Consider the following 12587-nt stretch of genomic DNA (forward strand, 5'->3'; position numbering starts at 1 on the left):
GGTGCGATTGATCGCAACCGCAAAGGAAAAGAGAGCCGTCGTAATGACAGGAAAGAAAACAGAATGCCTGCGGGAACGAATAAGATTTCTGCTTAAGCATTCCAGTTGGCGTTCTATTGATGAATGGATAGAAATCGTGCATGTGGAGCTTCCCGTCCATTAAAAAATTCCATTCAATGTAATAACCTAAACCAACATCTCGTGAACAGAATACTAAGTACTCCTGCCGGAGCATTCCTCTGAAAGGCTATGGACTTTAACACACATACACACTTCATACACAATCTGATCACACGCCGTGTGTGCTAATCAAAGAACCCGTTCACGTCGTGTGCCAACTGCCATAATGGTATGCGGATGACGTACCCCGTAATTATGCAGATTACCGAGCCACACTTTCTCCTTGCATGCATAAGTTCTCCCGGAAATCGTGCACACACTACTTTTTTATAGATAGGACAGGAAAAGGAATATAATGGTGGCAGTGTATCATGGGATATCATGGCCGGTTTTTTTCCACAAACATAACTCTCAAACCAATATCACTGTTCAATTCGAATTGCATCATGGCAATCAGATGCGCAAGTAGTTATGTTTGACGACATTGGCCCTTACAGATCAGTCACTCAGTTTTTAAAATCATTTGTATATTTCAATGTTTCTCGAAAAGAAATTCTTGAGCTTACGTGTGAAATTTGAGATATCTGCGTTTGCTTCGTCTGCTCCGCCTTCATGTTGGGTAGATGCTGGGCCACCTGCACGAGCACCGACCGGCTCCGGGTAACCGTTCGGGCCAGTTTGGCAAATCGGCCCACGCCTAAGAGTACAGGAAATCATAAGAAGTAATTCAGTACAATGGTTATGCATGATTATGATGTTCATTACATGACAAAGTTACTGTGCATGATATAAGGCCTGCTTTAATAAGTTGCGAGCTAGTAGAACATCGTTGTAGGGAAGACTGATTCCTAGCGTGGAAGAAAGTAACTTGTGTGATGGATTCCCAAGGTTTACCATGATGGCCTCGTTCATGTCGAGCGCCCTCATCCGACAGTTTGACAGATAGCCCTGCCAGGAATAAGACTGAGAGCTTTTTGTCGCTCTCATGTTCTTGAATTTCAGAGGTGAATTCTCCTTATCGGTCTCCAGAAACCTTGGTTGCATTTCGGTAACCAGATTCGCGATTCGATCTCACACGTTTGTAATAACTCTTAGTACTCTTCCTCACGGATAATAAATATGCCTAATTACCAAGGTGACGTTGAATTATTTCCGTAAATATTGCTAAGACTACACCTTGCTCGAAATTCAGTTCAATTCAACTTTATGTTGAATGTAACTGTTGAAGGGAAATATTGACAAGACATTGAGAATAAGCAAATATTTATGTAGATACATTTTGTGGGTGATACATTACAAGATTCGATGTACTTGTTAGTTTTTTCTCTCTCTCTGTCGGGTTGTTTAAATCTTATTGTCAAAACTTACTTTCCTGCATTATCTTGAAATCGTTTTCTTACTGGAGCAACAAACAGGGTAATATCTTTATTCTGACTTTAAACGTGATCTTTTGGGGTTCTTGTGCAAAGTGAACCTTTTGGAAAATGTACGGTCGTAGAAAAAAACCCAAACAAAAACAATATCAGCAGCCACAGTCAGAGATCAGAACTTATTTTCAAAAATCCTTTGGAGCCAAGTTCCAATTTACAACATCCTGATTTCGCTACGATCTTTCCGGTTGACACTTAGCAACGAGATAGGAGTGTCAGTCTGCGTTTACAAGAGTGCCTCCTCTTTTCAGCCATGTGCTTGTACCGACAGCAAGTGCGCTGTCCGGTACAGGAAATGCTTCTTTGATTCCATCCCTTGTATCTATCATCGGACTAATCAGACAAACAGTAACCATAGCAACAACAGATGACCGGGAATGTGTTTACTATACCGCGCAGTGCGAAGACGGTATACTCTTTCTCGCTCTTTCGCCGTCGCGTCGGCGCTTAACTTACTGTTTCTTCGAAAAAGCGATTTCGAGCAAGTGTTAAATGGCCACGATTTCCGGCTACAGCTTTGAATATAAGATGAAAATGGGAGAAACATTGGGCACGGAGCATATGAAGCGTGTCTGAAAGGATATAAAGGTCGTTATTATACCGAAAACCTAACTGTCATCAGGTGATTGTTTTTTTGTTTTTTTTTTTTTTTTTGGGGGGGGGAGGCATAGCATATTCTGTTTATTGTAAGATATTAGCTGAAATAAGCAGGGGTCGTCGTACTGTCGAAGAATATTGGCGCTCGTCTTTCAAAAACTCTCACCCGAACGTGATAATACAGTCGAGTTGATATACCGCCGAATACAGAAATATAATACATTTCTGTATTATCATTAGTCCGATATTATCATTAGTCCGAAGCTTTGCTGAGTAATAACAATATTCTAAGTTCCAATGGGTTCTAGGAGTTTGCTTTGATTCTTAAAGCGAGGACGACTCAATTAGGCCAATCAGTATCATTGCTGTACATGAATCTAGGTGAATGATGCAGCATTACACTTTTTGTTTCTCATCGCAAACGTGAGTATCGTTCGCATGTATCTTGGATGTTCCGCAAATGAGCGTTCTAAGCTTCCTCAAAGGTTTAACACTCACTAATCTTAATGAAATTAGTTTTAGACTGCAGCTTAGCCCAGTGGTTTCGATGGTAAACACACGGTATGTTTTTCAGTTGATAAAATGTGACTCGTATAAACATGATATACCACATGAAATAACTTAAGCACTTACAGAGAACATCACAAATACTTCTTACAATTATACCCAAAGCTAAAATTAGAAACAAGGGTGCGCTCACACTTGACCTAAATCTAAAAGAATAGTGCAATATAAAACAAAATGGAAATGGAGGAAGGGTGAGAGAAAGAGAGGGAGAGAGAGAGAGACAGAAAGAGAGAGAGAGAGAAGGTGAAAGGGTTTGGTGACACTTGGAAATTATGTCTAATATATAATGTAATAAAATGTGATACATAATAGATATAAAATATCAGAATAAAAATACTAATTTGTTACCTTTTGCCGACTCATCCTCAATGGGCTGCTTGAGGGACGTAATGTCCTTGAAGACGCAGAGAAATAAGACCACTTGATCCTTTTCATTTTTAACAGGTGCAATCTGTACAAGGGTCCACATGGGTGTTCCTGGAAGGGGAGAAATGAATTAGAAAAAAACAACAATGAATGTGTCCATTCTAAGTATTATTTCTGCTAAAACTTTCGTTTCCATATCGATGTCACTACCATCGGCGTTGCTCCAGAAATTAGTTAATATGTTATGTATATCCGGTAGTAACGATTCATGATATCAAACACTATATTATCTAGAAGTTTATGTGCACTGTGTGAAATGCTGAGTCGAGTCTTAAAAATACTGATCTGCCTGCCATTATACCCAAGCAGAGTGAACGATGATAAAACCTATACATGTTATCCTCGGTCAAAATGAGGTTGCTCCGGGGGCCCCTTGTATATTAGGTGCCCGGGGAATCTATGTTTGGAAACACACATACCCCAAGCTCAGGTTGTCGGCTACAATCTTAAAACATATTATCCCACACGGAATAGCTTGTGGCACGGCGCCTCCGAACTGACATGTGGATGGAGTGTACGAGTCGCCACATTACGACTGTCCTCGCATTGATCTGCTGTTGTTATGGGGTGGCGCTTGGGCAGTTAAAGGGATGGTATAGATTTTGTTGAGATGGGGGAATTAAGAATTTAACTTTTTGCGAGATAATTAGGGAACTTCTTACAAACTATTAAAGAGGATACAATTCTAAGAAGATATCAAAGTTTATTCGATGAACATCGGTTTTGAAAAGGCTAAGATAATTATCTAAAAACAAAGTTAAACAAAGTGCTCCAAACAAATGGTGGGTCCCAGCTTTTATTAGGACATCTTTGTTTTTGGATATCGCAGTCATTTCATAACAAATTTTCATCAAATAAACTTTGAATTCCTCCTAGAATTGTATACGCCTAGAGGTTTCTCATTATCTCACAAAAAGAAAGTTGGAAACCTGAAGCCCCATCTCAACCAAAACTATACCATCCCTTTAAGGTTGAATCTCATCCTGGAAGAGAAGTGGCTTGAACGTAGCCATTACGTTTGTCAATGAATCAACTTTGCTCATAATTCACAATCAAGAGACCAAAGAATTCAATTACCACTTAAGTCACTAATCGTACCTTATTTTATGACTGATACGCGGAGCACTGCACGTATATACAACCCACCAGGAATTCTCAGTTTATTTATATCTACTGTAGATAACTATCAAACAACGACTATACACTCTAAGAAAAATAGGTTCAACTTGCACCCTTATGGGCTGATAGGTGCAAAGTTGAACCTATTTTTCTTAGTTTGTACAGCTAAAATTCAAAGTTTCGTGAGGATGAGTGCAATGGCGATGATGCAGTCTTTTTTCAGGAGAAATTGAGCCTATATATACAAAATAAGTAAATCAAACAAGATGCCTATATGCACATAATGTGAAACTGGTTGTCTTCAAAATGAAACGCGGAGTGGCAGAAATTCTCGATTACTTACTTTCATTATCATATACGTGACAGAAGTTATTGGTTTGTTTGTTGATAAATTTATTAGTTCATTTGTTTGTTTGTTTGTATGTTTGTTTGTTTTTTGGGTGTTGCTCTCTTTGAATACAGTGGTATGCTCGATTTGTATTACAGTGAATGCCAAGTGAAAAAAAAAGAATTATAGCCTGGGATTTGAACCTGCCTCACCTACTGCTTACCAGGCAGCAGCACTTCCAATGAGCTGAAGCCATCCACGGCAGTGAAATGGTGATGTTTTGATCAAATACCCAAAGCCTGGGTCTTTTAGTCTTCCGTAAGGTGAGCTATGAGAATTAAGTTCATTTGTTTTGAGGATAGAATTACAAAGGTTGTCGTGTTTACTGTTTTTCTCCGCGAATAAAGATCGCATGCTCAATCTGCGTTGTATTATCTTCTCCTTCTGATTCTAATTACGCGTATATCCTTCAATATTGTAATATTCCTCAATTTGCTTGAACACATTTTGGACCAATTTGTTCTCGCTAATACAAAAACACTATCCGAAGCCATATCTGTTTGTCATTTTCGCGAACAACACGAATCTATCAGGTGTTTTTCAATAAAGACGAAAACTGCACTTGAACAAATTTGAATATTTCATTCTCCCTTTGTCGCACGTTTTGTTTAAGACGCTGTTTTGGTAACACCGACGAGACAAGCCAAGTGAATGGAGCGAAGCGTGAATATAATATGGACATCCGCGTTATGAGGCAAAGTAGAGATAATGCGACAAGCCGGCTTTAGAAAGGAAGGTCCTTCGCTTATGCACGCTCTTTTTTGGGGGGTCCTTTACTCATTCTCTCTGTAATTGTGCGTTCATTACTATGATTAGGAATCGCCGGCGCTGATGACCCTACAAGTCATATCTCTTTAGTAACTGGATTCTTTGACGTGTCACTTCCCTCGCTCGTCCACGCTCGTCTGTTTAAGTTTTGGGAGGAAGGTTAATTTATTTTCTTTTCAAGAAACCTCAACGCATGCTTAGGTGATAGATAAAACAAGCGCAAAACAAGAAGCACAAAATTATCTTCCATTGATAAGTGAATGTAAGGAAGGATGTGGGATAGAAATCTCGATGATTAGTGGTAGATGACATGTGTGTAGTTTTGAGATAGTGAGTTCATGTAAGGAAAGTTTATCTGCTGTTTTATATTCAAAGTTTATGTTTGAAACGGATATTTAGAGATAAAACGACTTCCATCATTCTGATTTTGGGTAAAAAGGTGAATGGAAGGTCTACTCGAAGTCTTGGTTGATATACATGAAAGTAGTTGAGACAAACAAACAGGATACAGAGGACATTTCTTAAAACTTGAACAGGACATGAGAACCACTGGGAATTTTACAATTTCTTCACACGGTCACAGCCACATTATGCAGATTGCTTTATTTTTATGTATATGCTACTTTAAGATTCCCATTGGAATGTGAAAAAAACCCCACAATATGCTCTTTTATTGCGCAATGGCCATGTAGCTGGGACAGACCTTCATCTTCTTTTTGCTTCAATAAAAAGCGGTATGAATAAAGATTGATATACATCGGAATGATATTACACCTTTACTGTTCTGTTTGTAATGTTCTGTATTGTTTACAAACTTGACAAGTCAACGCGGAGTAGCGTTTCAGTGAACACTGTGAAAGCCTCGAACATAACCAACGATTACTCGAAGATTATACGAACGCAAAGACAGATCCGTTTTTATCAATCGGAAGACACAATCAAAATAAAATCTCATTCGATTTCCTCGAACTTATATGAAACACCCACTTTGGTGGCTACCAACATCATTTTAATTAACAGTACATTCCAACAGGACACGATAGAACACTAAAAGCATTTATGGGATTCAACGTGAATGCAGAGAGACGGGACGCGTATTCTAGATACCTATACCTTGCGAGGCTGGCAACCAGACGAAACATGTAGGATCATTAAGATGATTATGATATTCGATCATGTTGCCAATAATGGCTTTTTGTAGGCCAACATAAAAGCGCACTTTAGAACAGCCTCATAATCTTTTATAATCACGCGACGTAACAGTGGGAAGATAAAAGTGATGCATGAGTTGCCGACAGCGCTGTATTATTTCATGAAGTGATCGTTTGATCGCGCGATAATGGCATAGGGAAATGGCTCGCTCACGAACAGGCAGACTGACAGGGAAACGCGTGCATGGTATACGAGCGTAACACGACTAGGAAAGGGGGTAAAGTGAGTTAAATATCACGGCATTGGGATTCCTTACACGTCGGGGAACGAAGTTTGGTGTCTCACTTTCGCTTGTTTTTGTTTTGGCTTGGCTATTATTACTTTGTTGCGACCCGGATCACTGCGGGGAGTAAATAGGCGCGCAGTTTTCAAATGTTAGCACAGTCAAGCGCGAACTGTCTGAACTACTGGTGATCATGATCGCAAGGTTAATGGACAGTGACCGATGACTGTCGGGCCTAAAAGCCTTGAATTTATGTTCATTAGCTTAAATGGATTAGGAAAAGTACGTCAGCCCCCGGGGCTCTTCTCCAAGCAACATTCAGAGTAGGTACTTTTTAGAACACTCATCTCCATCAACTAAACTTGTCTGGAGGGAGGAGCACACGTAGTCATTCTATACAGATTTTTCTTCTTATTTTTCCCCCGCCAGTTGCCCAGTCCTCTGTTGCAGGTATAGAACAATCATTACCGGAGCGTCTAAACTAATCTAAGCCATTAAACGGGAAGACATTCCCCTTAACCCTGAAAAATCATTCACTCTAGAATGAGGTGAAATATATCAAAGTTTGAGGATGAGACAATGAAGACGGGTAATCTGGTCGTTTCCTCCCCCCTCCCCCTCCCCCACTTCTCTTTCACAGGAACTATAGTTCAAAGAATCCAAAATCTGTGATGCAAAGTACGAATATCAGAGAATACGACTTTTGAACGAAATAAAATGAAATGAAATTAAATGAAATTTATTTACCAAACAATAACGTCGATAACTATAACTCACAAAATAATCAAAAGCAAAAAAAAAGACATTATAGTTTGTAAAAAAAATAGTAATAATACAGGTTTTACAGGTTTTTATGGGGGCTCATTAAACGTTATTCGCTTTGACATATTTTTGTAATGATTTGTGAAAATGTTACGGGTGTTTATATTTTTACATCATTTGGGAAACCTCTCCAATTTATGTACTACCATCAAACAACAGAGATCATTTAAAAATTTCAGATCTGATTTTAATTGGCTTATGATTCAAATTTCGTTCTAGTTGTTTGTCATAACCATGCTAAATTTCAAAACAATAATCAGACACATCGTGAGGCAAAATTGTGATGAATTAGTTCAAACATTACAGATCCAATTACAAATTTGTATAAATCTATATTAAACATAGCATTTGTAAATTATAGATTAGAGGTTTAACATTCAAAACTTTCTTTCAAAATTTATTCATAAATTCTCAATTGAGAAATTATTCAAAAATTATAAAAATTTTCTTTGAGAAAAAGTTCAAAAATTTCAAAAATATCTCATTGAGAAACGCGAAAATAAATGGAAATTGAAATTGAAATCTAGACGTATGCAGTTTTGTTCATCTGAATTCTAAATTTGTGGGAGGATTTTTCCTTTCGTATAGATTACGGCATCATCGTCTGAAGATGCCGAATTTTTGTTTTCGTCTAGCTATTTTGTTACATGAATTCGTCTGATGCTTATTATAATCTTCAGCTTGACATAAAGATTTCAAACCAATTTACATGTGACAGAAAGTTTGTTTTGTTTGTTTTTGTTTTTTATTGTTCCATATTCCACATTTCAACAAATACATAAAACATAGACATCACGATACAAAAGCCTGGATGAATTGTCACGTACAGCTTATAAGACAATAAAACATGTGAAATATGAGGAATCTACATAGAAGCATTGCTTGTAGGGTGTAGATTCCCAGATGCGGATGTGAGATTATTTCTTACTTGGGTATGTAATTAAAGGAATGACAATTTCTGAATTGGAGAAATATAAACGCCAAAAAGTAAAAAGAAAAAGAAAAAAGAAAACAATGAAAACAATGTCCGCGGCACAGACTTCTTGAGTGTTGCGTGATCACCCGAGCGAGGTACAAGTCAGATGCAGTGTACAATAGCAGAGATACCAAATGTGTACAAAGGAAGTTCAGGAGATAATACAGAAATCACGAGCGAGGCACATGTTACATAATCGATAATGTCAGTAATGTGAAGTATGAACAGAGAATATCGAGGAGGATTGAAGAATAGCTATAGATATGAATTCAGAAAAACTAGTTTAAGTTTATGTTTAAATGAATAAAGAGACTGAGATTGGATTATTTCTCTATCCAACTCATTCCAAAATTTAGGTCCTGTAGTGGTTATTGTTTTTAAAGCAGATACGGTTCGTACAGGAGAAAGATGAAAAGAATCTTTTTGTCTAGTAGGGTAAGAATGAACTTCAGTATTATTGACAAACATCGAAGAAAACACATTAGGGAGACCACCTGAGTTTAATTGATACATAAATGACCCGATATTAAAATGATATAAATCCTGGATCTTAAGTGTTCTACTGGAAAAGAATAAGACATTAGTGTGTTCGAAAAATGTGGCGAAGTTAATTATCCGTATAGCTCTTTTCTGTATCAATAATAAAGAATTAAGTCTAGTTGTACAGCAGTTTCCCCATGCCAGGATTCCATAACCTATATAAGGCAAAAATAGAGTAGAATACAATGAATGCAGAACATGTTTAGGAAAAAACTGTTTTAACTTATACATAACACCTACATTTTTTGATAATAATTTACGCAAAGAATCAACATGAACTTTCCATGTCAACTTACAATCAATATAGAGACCAAGGAATTTTATATGTTCCACCTGGTTCAATTCTACGTCGTTTACAACCAACTTACCCGGTAAAATATTGATTATATTGCTAAAAACCATAAATTTTGTCTTGGTCAAATTCAATGACAATTTATTAGCCTGAATCCACTTAGATACTGATTTTAATTCAGTATTTACGGTATTCAGTAAAACATGAGGGTTTCGATTTGAATAAAAAATACTGGTGTCATCGGCAAAAAGTAGAAAATAGAGCAGAGAGGACGAACTGCGAAAGTCATTCATATAAAGAATAAACAATAAAGGACCTAAAAGGGATCCTTGCGGTACCCCACAAGTTATAGGCTGTGAACTGGACACATGGCCATTCAAACTAACAAATTGAGTTCTTCCAGTAAGGTAACTTCCAAACCACTCCAAGGCCCTCCCACGAATCCCATAGTGTTGTAATTTGTATAATAATATTTCATGGTTGATTGTGTCAAAGGCCTTGGAGTAGTCAAGAAAGATACCTACTGTATGATACTTGGCATCGATCGCTTTGATAATTTTCTCTATCATGAGTAAAATAGCATGAATTGTGGAATGCTTTTTACGAAATCCAAATTGATTTTCATCTATTACATTACAGTCATTTAAGAATCGGAATACACGTGTGTACACAATCTTTTCAAGTAATTTAGAAAAAGAGGTTAATAACGATATTGGTCGATAATTTCCCAGTTCGTCCTCTCGGCCCTTTTTATATATCGGGATAACTTTAGTGATTTTCATCCTAGTAGGCACTATACCGTTCAGCAATGACAAATTAAATATATGGGCGAGAGGTACAACAACCTCATGTATAACATATTTCAGAAGATAATTAGAAATTCCATCATAACCAGTACTTTTTTTGGCTTTAAGATTATTTACAATGTCAACAATTTCGGATTCTAATACAGGCATAAAAAACAAAGATTGATTATTGCGATGACTTAAATACGTAGAAAAAGGTATATCCGTTTCCGGAATAACATCAGCTAAATTAGATCCAACCTTCACAAAATATGAATTAAACGCTTCAGAGATTTCATTATCATCTCTTAACTCGATGTCATTTACACAAATCTTATGGATATCCGATTTATTTCGTTTCTTCTGAAGAACATTATTAATAACTTTCCACGTGGATTTAATGTCCTTCTCACGGAGAAGAAACAGTGAAGAAAAATATTTCTTTTTTGCCTCACGCAACACAGAAGTAAGAACATTACGATAACTAGTATATTTGCTTTTTGCAGCATTAGTTTTTTGAGACTTGAATATATAAAAGAGCTTATTTTTCTTATTGATAGACCTCAACAAAGATTTCGATATCCAGGGGGATCGTGGTATCTTTTTATAATTTGATCTAAATTGTGATCTTATCGGAAAATGAAAAGAGAAAAGAGGAGCGATCAGATCAACAAACTTATCATATGCATCATTAGGCTCATTCGCATTGAGAACCACTGACCAATCAATATTTAACAGGCTTTCCTTAAATCTTATAATATTTTGTTCAGACATAACACGAGCTGTAGAATTCATTTCCCAAGTTGCAGGCTTAAAGCGATTTAGTATAAATGGACTGGAAGCAAACACTGGGAAATGATCAGACACATCCGAAACTATTATACCTTGATCAGTTGGATAATGAATATTAGTGAATATATTATCAATAATTGTATACGCTGAATCAAATATTCTGGTAGGTTTAGTTATACACGGCGTAAAAGCATATGAAAACATAGTGTCCACAAAATCCTGGCAACAGGGCTTTTCGTGATACTGCAGTAAATCAAGATTGAAATCCCCCATTAAAAAACAATGTTTATTATGCAAAGACTCAGAATTCAATACGGAATTCAGTACATCAAAAAAAGCAGTATGATTACAGTTTGGTGGTCTATAAATCTCACCAATCAAAATATTCTTTCCAGCTGGTACGTCGATTTCAATAAATATGCTTTCAAAATCTTCAGTCATATGACATAAATTCTGAATCAAATCAAAATTAAATCCTTTCTGAACATAAAGAGCTACACCCCCTCCATGTTTATTTACTCTATTATTAAACACAAGAGAATATCCATCCAAATGAACTAGGGGAGATGACACGTCAGACAGCCACGTTTCGCACAAACCTATAACAGAAAAATCCACATTGTGTAAATTCAAAAATGTCTTCAGTTGATCAAGTTTCTTATACAAACTTCGTACATTGAAATGAAGAATAGAAAAGTTGTTCTCCATCTTGAAAAAATCACGTGTACATATGTCCTGAGGGGAAATATAGTCGGAACCTCTACCTCGCAGTAATGTATCATTTTCATCATAAGACAAGTCAAATTCTGGAGTTTGTTTGTTTAACCTTTTTATAACATCGGAATCAGAGATCTCATTATCATCACCATAATGCATGTCCATACGACTGGTCATTAAGTCACTGCTCTCTCCATTCAAAGTATTCAATTACACAATACGCTTAGAAAAAAAACCCCACACAAACCCCACTTTTAAAAGAGAAGAACGAGGTATCGCAACGTGCTCGCGACTCACATCACAGGGGAATAAGTTTTATTACAATGTTTAGAAAGTATTGTGCATCTCTCTATTTATCTATTTCAGTTCAGTTTATTTTGTTTAATCACGGCAATTTGCTATCATTATATATATATATATATATATATATGAATGTATATTGTATGTGTGCGTTTGTGCGTGCGTCGAGATAAAATTAGGTCGTAGCCCAAGAAATGGCAACTGCTGATTTCCTTTAATACTGGCGTACGTTCATTACATTTTATTGCTAACGTGAGAATAACATAGCCTAGCGGGTGTGCTGGCCCAACGTAAAAAGTCAAAAGGGCATCGGTTTAAGATGGACCATCAATTTTATGGCACGCAATGAAGATCAATATATTTTGGACAGACATTTATGTCGGACATGATACGTGGGCAGGCGATAGCTAGGAGCGGCCAACAGCGAGCCAGTGACCTCAAGGCGAGTGTGGTTCGATACAGTGTAAACACACACCCGCGCGCGCGCACCCACACACACATAATATACATACA

General features: G+C 37.1%; 1 protein-coding gene across 2 annotated transcripts in view; it reads right to left on the reverse strand.

The window, feature by feature from the left end:
• Nucleotides 1–12587, reverse strand: part of LOC139739053 (voltage-gated delayed rectifier potassium channel KCNH1-like) — a 153859-nt gene that overhangs the window by 22640 nt on the left and 118632 nt on the right. For both annotated transcript variants that reach the window (XM_071649677.1, XM_071649669.1), the window contains exons 3-4: nt 3063–3191; nt 687–817 (exon numbers count right to left, since the gene is read on the reverse strand). In XM_071649677.1, the coding sequence (XP_071505778.1) occupies nt 687–817; nt 3063–3191 (260 nt within the window). The remainder of the gene's footprint in view (nt 1–686; nt 818–3062; nt 3192–12587) is intronic.

Source organism: Diadema antillarum, unplaced genomic scaffold (assembly GCF_040938485.1).
Source record: "Diadema antillarum isolate AM-2024a unplaced genomic scaffold, OU_Dant_1.0 scf00000029, whole genome shotgun sequence".
NCBI lineage: Eukaryota > Metazoa > Echinodermata > Echinoidea > Diadematoida > Diadematidae > Diadema > Diadema antillarum.